The 12744-nt window shown below is 54.3% G+C and overlaps 1 protein-coding gene across 2 annotated transcripts in view; it reads right to left on the reverse strand.

Annotated features, from left to right (window-relative positions):
* Positions 1-11211, reverse strand: part of LOC134340090 (insulin-like growth factor-binding protein 4) — a 72827-nt gene extending 61616 nt beyond the window's left edge. For both annotated transcript variants that reach the window (XM_063036923.1, XM_063036922.1), the window contains exon 1: positions 10733-11211. In XM_063036923.1, coding sequence (XP_062892993.1) covers positions 10733-11129 — 397 coding nt within the window. In that variant the 5' untranslated portion in view covers positions 11130-11211. The remainder of the gene's footprint in view (positions 1-10732) is intronic.
* Between the last annotated feature and the right edge of the window lie 1533 nt (positions 11212-12744).

Raw genomic sequence — 12744 nt, forward strand, 5'->3', positions numbered from 1 at the left:
TGTATATAATGTCTGATTAAGCGCTGTTGTTCTTTTATATATATCGGCATGTGTTAGTCTCGTGAGACTATGGATTTGCACCTTTGGAAGGTTTCCAGGGCACAGGCCTGGGCAAGGTTGAACAGAAGACCAGCAGTTGCCCATGCTGCAAGTCTCCCCTCTCCACGACACCGATGTTGTCCAAGGGAAGGGCATTAGGACCGATACAGCTTGGCACCGGTGTCGTCGCAGAGCAATGTGTGATTAAGCGCCTTGCTCAAGGACACAAACACGCTGTCACAGCCGAGGCTCGAACTAGCGACCTTCAGGTCACTAGACGGACGCCTTAACCACTTGGCCACACGCCGACACACTGTTATTCATTTAAATAATTCATTAGGGGTTATATGTAAAAATACGTGAATCGTACACACCGTGACACGTGCGCGCCTCGTCTCAAGTAAACACGAAGTCAGTCCCGCGTTCCCGGACTCCCGTGTCTTCCTTTGAGTTAGTTAAGTGTTCTAAAGTCACAAAAGGTAACCGTACCGTTCAGAAATCGGATGGCGGAGGAGGAGGGGCTGCCTCTAACACATCGAGTGTGTGCCTTCGGGCTCCTGTACCTCCCTCCCTGTAGGCAGCAATGAGGACAGGCCACGGGCCTGAGTGATGGGGGGCTTTTGAAGATGCCCTGGATGCTGAGAAGGCCAGTGCCCTGTAGTAGAGCTGGCTCAGTTCGCAGACGTCTGCAGCTTTCTCCAGTCCTGTGCATTGGCACATCTCCAAATATGCATCCTAGGCATTTCCTTTACGTAACAGCGGGTCCTTACTGCATAGATGTGGATATACCACCAGCAAACAGGCCCTTAACCGCCACAAGCAGCCGATTACTCTCTCTCTGTCTCTAGCCGTCGAGGAACTCGCCAAAAGTGACCTGTGCATGAGCCCAGCTTTGCCCCCTCCCGTAAGACCAAGGAGAAGAATTGGACCACTCGCCCGTCGGGTGTGCCCCGCCATTCCGTCGTGGCCCATTTATCATCCCGCCTTCTCCCCGTAACCTTCTCCCCCGCCACAGTTCGCGCGACTCCATCACCGCTTGGCGGCGTCCAGCTCCGTAACGTTCCTTCCCGTTCGCGCGTGGGTTTCCTCCGGGTGCTCTGGTTTCCTCCCACAGACCGCACAACAAGAAAAAAAAAGCGGGATCTCCCGGTATCCACCCATTTCAATTCTACTTCCTATTCCTATTCAGGACATGCCAGTCCACGGCCTCCTCCACTGTCCGTGACGAGGCCACACTCAGGTTGGAGGAACAACATCTTGTATTCCGTCTGGGTAGCCTCCAACCTGATGGCGTGAACATTGGTTTCTCCAATTCCAGTCATTGTCTCGCTCCGCTACTTCACCATTCAAATTTCCCTCTCTCCCCCATCTCCTTATCTGCCCATCACTCCCCTCCAGTGCTGCTCCCCCCTCTTCCTTCTTCCGCGGCCTTCTGTTCTCCCCTGCAAAATTCCCCCTCCTCCAGCCCTTTATCTATTTCACCAATCGACTTCCCAGCTCTTTACTTCAAACCCCACCACCGGTTTCACCTCTCACCTACTACCTTGTACTTCCGTCCCTCCATCCCTCCCCACCTTCCCACTCTGACTCCATCTCCCTTCCTCGCCAGTCTCCTGACGACGGCTCTTAGCCCAAAATGTCGACTGTTTACTCTTTTCTGTAGATGGTGCCTGGCCTGCTGAACACGCATACGCACAGGACACACTCGCACACACGCAGTGCTCTCGCTCGCGCACACACACAAAATGCACTCTCACGCGCACACACACACAAAACACAGTCGCATGCACGCACACACACACACACAGGAAACGCACTCTCGCATGCACAAAGCGCGCACACAATGCACTCTCGCGCGCGCACACACAAAACGCACTCTCGCACGCGCACACACAAAACGCACTCTCGCACGCGCACACACAACGCACTCGCGCGCACACACACGAAACGCACTCTCGCACGCGCACACACGAAACGCACTCTCGCGCGCGCACACACGAAACGCACTCTCGCGCGCGCACACACAACGCACTCTCGCGCGCGCACACACAACGCACTCTCGCGCGCACACTCTCTTGCGCGCACACAACGCACTCTCTTGCGCGCACACACACAACGCACTCTCGCGCGCACACTCTCTTGCGCGCACACAATGCACTCTCTTGCGCGCACACACACAACGCACTCTCATGCACACACACAAACGCACTCACACACACACACACACACACACACACACACACACACAAAACTTTCTGCAGAGTCAGCGCCCTGACATCACCTGCAGCTGAATCCCATCTGCTGACAATTTTCCCAGAGAACGGAGCAGTGAAACTCTAAACTCTGGTGCCTGACCCCAGCCTGTGCCCGATAAACCCCAGATGTTCCACAATTGGACGGCGTCGGCCAACGATAACAACTGTGGCCGTGGGATTTCACAGCATTGACTGCAGCCAGGAAGGCGAGTCGGAAACGACTTCTCCGAACAAAAATAAGCACTCGCAGCTCAAAGCCTTGAAGTGCACAGCTGGAGGGGGTGGGGAAATATGTGCCTGTAAAATCAGAACATTAAACCTGGGCAGGATGGCAGAGGGGCGAACTGAAACGGCTGCCCATCCCCGATCTCACGATGTGCTTGCTAACTTCGGCAATCATTAACTCTGTCCAGCAGCCTGCAAGGTCAGGCATACTGTGCGAGTGAGAGGCTCTCAGTTTGAAAAACACACCCAGTGAGGGCAGGTATTTACTGACAGGGAGGGAGAGAGAGCATGCGGAATAGGCCCTCTGCACCAAGTCACGACAGCAAACCTACAATTCTGCTTAATTGCTTATTTATCTATTATTGTGGTGCACAAATGGAACAGGTCAAAAGCTTTAAGCTCCTCGGGGTCAATATCACAAATGACCTGACTTGGTCCAACCAAGCAGAGTCCACTGCCAAGAAGGCCCACCAGTGCCTTTACTTCCTGAGAAAACTAAAGAAATTTGGCCTGTCCCCTAAAACCGTCACTAATTTTTATAGATGCACCGTAGAAAGCATTCTTCCAGGGTGCATCACAACCTGGTATGGAAGTTGTCCTGTCCAAGACCGGAAGAAACTGCAGAAGATCGTGAACACAGCCCAGCACATCACACAAACCAATCTTCCGTCCTTGGACTCACTTTACACCGCACGCTGTCGGAGCAGTGCTGCCAGGATAATCAAGACACACACTTTTCGTCCCTCTTCCCTCCGGGAGAAGGTTCAGGAGCTTGAAGACTCGTACGGCCAGATTTGAGAACAGCTTCTTTCCAACTGTGATAAGACTGCTGAACGGATCCTGACCCGGATCTGGGCCGTACCCTCCAAATATCCGGACCTGCCTCTCGGTTTTTTTGCACTACCTTACTTCCCATTTTTCTATTTTCTATTTATGATTTATAATTTAAAATTTTTAATATTTACTATCGATTTGTAATTCAGGGAGCGGGAAGCACAGAATCAAATATCGCTGTGATGGTTGTACGTTCTAGTATCCATTGTTTGGCGACAATAAAGTATAAAGCATTATTACTTCTTTCTGTCTGAATTTGCACACAGTTTGACGTCTTCTGCACTCCGGTTGAACGCTCGAGCTGGTGTGGTCTTACACTGATTCTGTTATGGTTAATATAGAAACATAGAAAACCTACAGCACAATACAGGCCCTTCAGCCCACAAAGCTGTGCCGAACATGTCCCTACCTTAGAAATTACCTAGGGTTACCCACAGCCCTCTATTTTCCTAAGCTCCACATACCTGGTCCAGGAGTCTCTTAAAAGACCCTATCGTATCCACCTCCACCACCGTCGCCGGCAGCCCATTCCACACACTCACCACTCTCTGCATAAAAAACTTACCCCTGACATCTCCTCTGTACCTACTTCCAAGTTCCTTAAAACTGTGCCCTCTCATGCTAGCCATTTCAGCCCTGGGGAAAAGCCTCTGACTATCCACACGATCAATGCCTCTCATCATCTTATACACCTCTATCAGGTCACCTCTCATCCTCCGTCGCTCCAAGGAGAAAAGGCCAAGTTCACTCAACCTGTTTTCATAAGGCATGCTCCCCAATCCAGGCAACATCCTTGTAAATCTCCTCTGCACCCTTTCTATGGTTTCCACGTCCTTCCTGTAGTGAGGCGACCAGAACTGATCACAGTACTCCAAGTGGGGTCTGACCACGGTCCTATATAGCTGCAACATTACCTCTCGGCTCTTAAACTCAATCCCACGATTGATGAAGGCCAATGCATCGTATGCCTTCTTAACCACAGAGTCAACCTGCGTAGCAGCGCGTTCCACACCGTCACCACTCTCTGCGTGAATCTACTATTCTATAGATTTATTGAGTATGCCCGCAAGAAAGGAACCTTAGGGTTGTGTAGAACCTTAGGGTTGTGTACGGTGACATTGATGCACTTTGATAATAAAATCGCTTTGAACTCCAACCTAACTGCGGGACATTTTACAACGACCGGTGAACCCACCCGCAGCGCCTTTGGACCGTGGGCGGAAACCGGATTTGAACTCTGAACTCCAGAACACCCCCGAGCTGGGAGAGCGCCTCGCTAACCCCAACGCGGCCATGGGGGCTTACTACCCAGAGGACGAGGGGCGACTCAGAGGTGTACAGGATGATAGGAGGCACAGATCGAGCGGACAGCTGGGGACTTCATTCCGCGGGGTGGAAACGGCCAATATGAAGAGGCAGCGTTTTAAAGAGTTCGTAGGAAAGTAAGAAAAGTATACTTTTCGTCCCTCTTCCCTCCGGGAGAAGGCTCAGGAGCTTGAAGACTCGTACGGCCAGATTTGGGAACAGCTTCTTTCCAACTGTGATAAGACTGCTGAACGGATCCTGACCCGGATCTGGGCCGTACCCACCAAATATCCCGACCTGCCTCTCGGTTTTTTTTTGCACTACCTTACTTCCCATTTTTCTATTTTCTATTTATGATTCATAATTTAAATGTTTAATATTTACTATGGATTTGTACTCCAGGGAGCGGGAAGCGCAAAATCAGATATCACTGTGATGATTGTACGTTCTAGTATCAATTGTTTGGTGACAATAAAGTCACATGATGTCACAGGCTAAGTTTTTTTTTTGAAATAGAGTGTGTGTGGACAGCCCTGCCAGGGATGGTGGTATTAAGGACATTTAAAACATTTTTTTTTAAGATGGGCACATGAATGATAGAAAAGTGGGGGGCCATGTGCGAGGGAAGGGCTAGGTTGATCGTGCAGAAGGTTAAAAGATTGGCTCTTTAAAGTTATTATAGCTGTGAATGATAATGGGGACAAGGTTCCACTGCCTGTGAAATGCTCCCAATGGCCAGCATGTCAAGCAAACAAGTCCAGTTCCCGGTCTTCACGTGTGGTTTAGCTACTAAACCCGGTGGAACCGTGTCTACTGGCAGGAGAAGGGGCAAAGGCGGGTTACTGGCACCTTAAAACCAGTCGCTTCGGGCAGATGGGGCTCGTCAGCCGTGGTTGGCAGCTCATCTAGGAGAAGGAAAACTCTGATCTCAAACCTCCCGCTGCCTTGCAGCTCGACCCACTCATGGGGGAAGGCTTCAGGAGTGAACCCCGAGGGAAAAATCGGGAGCTGGAGACCATAAGGCAGTCCTGTATTGAGTTCAACGCTGACTGGCAACTCCCAGTGCCAAACTGTATCAGTCTGCGTCGTTCCTTTGGGTTCATCAGCTGCGTGGCGAGGGGGAGCCTGCTACACGGGCAACAGCTCGCTCTCCACATCGTGCTGCCCGGGCTTGCGTATCTAGACAACTAGGACGCCACATCCACAGTTGACCCTGACTGACAGAGGCCTCAGAGGAAAAGGCTGGCACAACATCGTGAGTCAGAGATGCTGCCCAGTCCGTGCTGTGTGTTCACCCTTCTCAACGGCTGACAGAGGGCAGAATCACAGAGCCCTGCCACGGGGGAGGGGGGGCCCTGGTTAAAGATTGAACCCTTCCCTGTCGGAGTTCTTCCAATATTCCGAAGAGTTAACCGTGAATCACCCGGGAAAAGGGAATGCACTGATCCTCGGGCCTCAAACATGCATTGAAATACTGTATCATCGGCCAGACAGAAACCCCTTTGGATCCAACGTCATTGGCAAGGAGCGGAAAAGGGCAAATTCCAGCAATGTCCATCCCACCTAGACCACGAGGACACAGCAGCAGATTTAGGCCACTCAGCCCATTGAGACTGCTCTGCCATGCTGATTTACTATCCCTCTCAACCCCATTCTCCTGCCTTCTCCCCGTAGGCTTTGACAGCCCGACTAATCAAGAACCAGCCAACCTCTGCTTTAGGTGTACCCAGTGGGATGGCGGGGTGGAGATGCGTCCCTACTGAAGGAGGTGTAAGATGCTCCTTCCTTCCTTACCTGGGCAAGGTGTAGCACCCGCTTAGCCCCCCGATCAGGGTCAGGTGAAACCATGGGAGCAGGTGGTGGACGGTCGTACGAGCAGCCGGTGCAGATCACAAGTCCTGGTGATGCGATCACTGACGCCAGGCAACCAACCTCTGAAGAGTATTGATAATGGCTAGGGGAAACCCGTCTTGGAAAGACACTGCCCAGAAGAAGACGATGGGAAACCACTTCTGTAGAAAAGTTTGCCAAGAACAATCATGGTCCTGGAAAGACCGAGATCGTCCACATCATATAACGAATCATGTCTTGTCCTCCACATCTGTCTGTGGCAATGAATTCCACACATTCACCACCCACTAGCTAAAGAAATTCTCCCTCATCTCTGTTCTAAATAGATGACCCTCGATTTTGAGGTTGTGCCCTCTGGTCCTCGACTCCCCCACTATAGGAAACATCCTCTCCACATTCACTCTATCTGTGTCCTCTGGTCCTAGATTCCTCCACTATAGGAAACATCCTCTCCACATCCACTCTATCTGTGTCCTCTGGTCCTAGACTCCCCCACTATAGGAAACATCCTCTCCACATCCACTCTATCTGTGTCCTCTGGTCCTAGACTCCCCCACTATTGGAAATATCCTCTCCACATCCACTCTATCTGTGTCCTCTGGTCCTAGACTCCCCCACTATAGGAAACATCCTCTCCACATCCACTCTATCTGTGTCCTCTGGTCCGAGACTCCCCCACTGCAGGAAACATCCTCTCCACATCCACTCTATGTAGAGATGTCAATATTCAGTGAGATTTACCGCCCCCCCGCCCCACCCGTTCTTCTAAACTCCAGCGAGCATAGGCCCAGAGCCATCAAATTTCTTCAGAGACGCAGGCGCAGAGTTAAATACCCTTCCCTCTGGCCCAGAGCTCTTCAAGCTGAATAAAACATAACTGCAGGCCAACTTCACACGCTACCTGAAATATTGACGTCTGAGGGCTCAGAGGTGACCCCAGCAGCTGTCGGAAACGCTGCAGGGATCGGCACAAACACCTGGGTCGCCGTAACGAGTAACACACACCGAATGCCGGAGAACCTCAGCAGGTCAGGCAGCATCACTCCCGTCCTAACTTCAAGTTTACCGTCATCTGACCGTACGTATCTACAACCGAACGAAACGAAACTCCCCCCCCGGGAGCACTGTGCACCCTCACAGCATGTATCGCATGCAGCTCATAAAGCAAATTATTACCATAAACAAATTAATAAAATATTATTCAAAAATGCACGTAGTGCGCCAGCGCGGGTAAACCGTAAACAGCTCGCTGTCCCAGTGACGAGACCCCAATGGTGACAGGGAATTCATTAGTCTCACAGCCCGAGGGAAGAAGCTGTTACCCAGTCTGACAGTCCTAGTCCTGATGCTCCTGTACCTCCTTCCCGACGGTGGTGGGTCAGAGAGATTGTGGGATGGGTGGTGGTGATGAGACCCGGGTGGTGACGGGGAATTCATTAGTCTGACAGCTTGAGGGAAGGAGCTGTTACCCAGTCTGACAGTCCTGGTCCTGATGCTCCTGTACCTCCTTCCCGACGGTCATGGGTCAAAGAGATTGGTGGGGATCCTCCACCACTTGCCTTCCTGTTAACTGCTAGAATTGATTTTTAAAGTTTTCAGCGATCCGGGACCGGGGTACGTCAGAGGATCGTTTTAGTTTTACAGTCTGGCTCGATCAAGCTCTCGAGTCTTCTCCCGACCCCGTCTCATCAGTTTAAACAATCACCTTCAGAAAGATAGTCCTAAACTGTGGAATTCAATCGCTAAGACAATAAAACGCAGCCCCCCCCCCCCCCGAACCTTCCACCCTGACCCGGGACCCCCCCACGAAAACCTTCCTCCCCGACCCGGGACAGCCCCCCACCCACAAACCTTCCTCCCCGACCCGGAACCCCCCCCCCCAACAACCTTCCTCCCCAACCCAGGACCCCCCCCCACCAACAAACCTTCCTCCCCGACCCGGGACCCCCCCCCCACAAACCTTCCACCCCGACCCGGCCCCCCCCCCCCACAAACCTTCCTCCCCAACCCGGGACCCACCCCCAACAACCTTCCTCCCCAACCCGGGACCCCCCCCCACCAACATAAACCTTCCTCCCCGACCCGGGACCCCCCCCCCACAAACCTTCCACCCCGACCCGGCCCCCCCCCCCACAAACCTTCCTCCCCGACCCGGGACCCACCCCCAACAACCTTCCTCCCCGACCCGGGACCCCCCCCACCAACATAAACCTTCCTCCCCGACCCGGGACCCCAGCCCCACACAAACCTTCCTCCCCGACCCGGGACCCCAGCCCCACACAAACCTTCCTCCCCGACCCGGGTCCCCCCCCCCACCCACGCAAACCTTCCAACCCGACCCGGGACCCCCCCCCAAACCCACACAAACCTTCCTCCCCGACCCAAGATCCCCCCCCAAACCCACCTCCCTGCCCAAGGACCCCAGCCCACCTCCCTGTCCCTGAAACAATAAGGGACGCGGACTCGGTTGGCACTTTTAAACGCCGGCCCAAAACCTTGCTATTTATTTGGCCTTGCTTTCCACTAGCGTCATTTTGTGTTTTATTTACTGAAGTTCACTTCGACGGTACAGCACGGAACAGACCCTCCCGGCCCAACGAGCCGCTTCCCCGTCACCCGCCCCCCACCCAGCCAGCAACCCCCTCGCTTAACCCCACCCAATCACGGCCAATCAACCCACTAACCGGTACGTCTGTGGACCGCCGGGAGGAAACCAGAGCACCCTGAGGAAACCTCCACGGGCAGGACGTAGAAACTCCTCAGGCGACAGCGGCGGGAACTGATCGCGAGCCCCAATACCGTCGCCCTTGCCGCGTAGATAGGTTTGCACTTTCCGTCATCGTGACGCACTTTCAACGACACCATCCGGACAAAAGCTACTCTACAAACAAGTCGGCGTCTTGGACCGAGGCCCCTCCTCGGGGCTCGATGCGCCGTTACCGCGTATAGATTGTTAGCGGTATTTACACAGTCCCTTCCCAAATGCGTCACGCGGAGCCAATTCAAATTCGCCATCAGAAGCCAAAAGAATTAGTTTGAAACTGCCACCACACAGCTCGACATCGAGCAAAGCGACCACTTCGCAGAGCCATGCCCCTCAGAGTTTAGAAACAGTCACGAGTTTCACAGGTCATCCTTACGGAGGTGGGAGGGAGGCCTGCAGCCCCGCCGAGCGGCCCCACTGTAAACCGCGAACGAGCCACACGTCCCAGCGTGAGCCCCCCACAACCCCAACTCCGGCCAAGAGGCAGAGGGCTTCCTTTCTACAGCTCACACAGACCAGCGCGACCTCCCCAAACGCCTCACAGAGCTGAGAAAACGCCGGACCACAAGACATGGGAGCAGAATCAGGCCATTCAGCCCGTCGAGTTTCCTCCCCATTCCATCACATCTGATTTACTATCCCTCTCAACCCCGTTCTCCTGCCTTCTCCCCGTAACCTTTCACACCCTGACGAATCAAGGACCTTCGCTTTAAAAACACCCAATGACTTGGCCTCCAGAGACGTCTGTGACAATGAATTCCACAGATTCACCACCCTCTGGCTAAAGAAATTCCTCCTCATCTCTGTTCTAAATGAATGTCCCTCTATTCTGAGGCTGTGCCCTCTGGTCCTAGACTCCCCCACTATAGGAAACATCCTCTCCACATCCACTCTATCTGTGTCCTCTGGTCCTAGACTCCCCCACTATAGGAAACATCCTTTCCACATCCACTCTATCTGTGTCCTCTGGTCCTAGACTCCCCCACTATGGGAAACATCCTCTCCACATCCACTCTATCTGTGTCCTCTGGTCCTAGACTCTCCCACTATGGGAAACATCCTACCCACATCCACTCTATCTGTGTCCTCTGGTCCTAGACTCCCCCACTATAGGAAACATCCTTTCCACATCCACTCTATCTGTGTCCTCTGGTCCTAGACTCCCCCAACTATAGGAAACATCCTCTCCACATCCACTCTATCTGTGTCCTCTGGTCCTAGACTCCCCCACTATAGGAAACATCCTCTCCACATCCACTCTATCTGTGTCCTCTGGTCCTAGACTCCCCCACTGTAGGAAACATCCTCTCCACATCCACTCTATCTGTGTCCTCTGGTCCTAGACTCTCCCACTATGGGAAACATCCTACCCACCTACCTCCCTGAACCGGGACACCCACCTCCCTGTCCCGGGACACCCCACCCACCTCCCCGTCTCCGGAGCGGACCCCGGTCCTACCTGTCCCGGGCAGCGAGCCCCGCAGCAGCTCCACCTCGGCCGCCTCCATGCAGACGCCGCGGCCCCGCATGAGCGAGTGGAGCGGCCGGGAGCAGCCCCGGCGCGGGTAGCAGCGCAGCCCCGAGCCGCAGCGGGCCGTGTAGACGCCGCACAGGCGGCCCTTGGCCAGGGCGCAGGTCCCGCAGCAGCCGCAGCCCGGCTCCCGCACCAGCTCCTCGCAGCCCTGCGGCACCGGGCAGCGGGCTCGGCGCTCGGCCGTGCAGGGCGGGCAGCGGACCGGCCCCGGCCCAGCCCCGGCCTCGGGCTCGGTCCTGGTCCTGGTCCTGGTCCCGGAGCCGGAGCCGGCGGCCAGCAGCGCCCAGCCGGCCGCCAGCAGCAGCGGGGGAAGCCGCAACATTGGGAAAGGGGGGCGAGGTAGCAGAAGCAAAGCGCCCGGCCCGCCGGCCGCCGCCGCTCTTATAGCGGCCCAGGGGCCCGCCCACGGCGGGGTGGGGTCCCGGGGTGGGGCCAGGACAGGCCGGAGGAGAGGCCTCCACCCCCGGGTGGCGGGACAGGAGCTCCCCCGCTCTCATCGTCCCGACCCCTGTCTCCCATCGCCTTCCCCTCTCTCCATTCTCCATTCCTCTTCATCTCCCACCTCAAAACCTCCCCTTCACTCATCATCTCCCTCTTCAAACCCTACCTCTCTCCATTCCTCTTCATCTCCCTCCACAAACCCTACCCCTCTCTCCATTCCTCTTCATCTCCCTCCTCAAAACCTCCCCTTCACTCATCATCTCCCTCTTCAAACCCTACCTCTCTCCATTCCTCTTCATCTCCCTCCACAAACCCTACCCCTCTCTCCATTCCTCTTCATCTCCCTCCTCAAAACCTCCCCTTCACTCATCATCTCCCTCTTCAAACCCTACCTCTCTCCGTTCCTCTTCATCTCCCTCCTCAAACCCTGCCCCTTCCCTCATCATCTCTCTCCTCAAACCCTACCCCTCTCTCCATTCCTCTTCATCTCCCTCCACAAACCCTACCCCTCTCTCCATTCCTCTTCATCTCCCTCCACAAACCCTACCCCCTCTCCATTCCTCATCATCTCTCTCCTCAAACCCTACCCCTCTCTCCATTCCTCATCATCTCCCTCCTCAAACCCTACCCCTCTCTCCATTTCTCTTCATCTCCCTCCTCAAAACCTCCCCTTCACTCGTCATCTCCCTCTTCAAACCCTACCTCTCTCCATTCCTCTTTATCTCCCTCCTCAAACCCTACCCCTTCCCTCATCATCTCTCTCCTCAAACCCTACCCCCTCTCCATTCCTCATCATCTCCCTCCTCAAACCCTACCTCTCTCCATTCCTCTTCATCTCCCTCCTCAAACCCTACCCCTCTCTCCATTTGTCTTCATCTCCCTCCTCAAAACCTCCCGTTCACTCATCATCTCCCTCTTCAAACCCTACCTCTCTCCATTCCTCTTCATCTCCCTCCTCAAACCCTACCCCTTCCCTCATCATCTCTCCTCAAACCTACCCCTCTCTCCATTCCTCTTCATCTCCCTCCACAAACCTTACCCCTCTCTCCATTCCTCTTCATCTCCCTCCACAAACCCTACCCCCTATCCATTCCTCTTCATCTCCCTCCTCAAGCCCTACCCCTTCCCTCATCATCTCCCTCCTCAAACCCTACCCCCTCTCCATTCCTCTTCATCTCCCTCCTCAAACCCTACCCCTTCCCTCATAATCTCCCTCCTCAAACCCTCCCCTTCACTCATCTCCCTCCCCTTCACTCGTCATCTCCCTTCTCAAACCCTACCCCTTTACTCATCATCTCCCTCCTCAAACCCTACCCCTCTCTCCATTCCTCTGCATCTCCCTCCTCAAACCCTACCCCTTCCCTCATCATCTCTCTCCTCAAAACCTAACCCCTCTCCTCATCTTCTGCCTCCTCGAACCCTACCCCCTCTCCATTCCTCATCATCTCCCTTCTCAAACCCTACCCCTCTCTCCATTTCTCATCATTTCGCTCCTC

The sequence above is a fragment of the Mobula hypostoma genome, chromosome X1, assembly GCF_963921235.1.
Source record: "Mobula hypostoma chromosome X1, sMobHyp1.1, whole genome shotgun sequence".
Classification (NCBI taxonomy): domain Eukaryota; kingdom Metazoa; phylum Chordata; class Chondrichthyes; order Myliobatiformes; family Myliobatidae; genus Mobula; species Mobula hypostoma.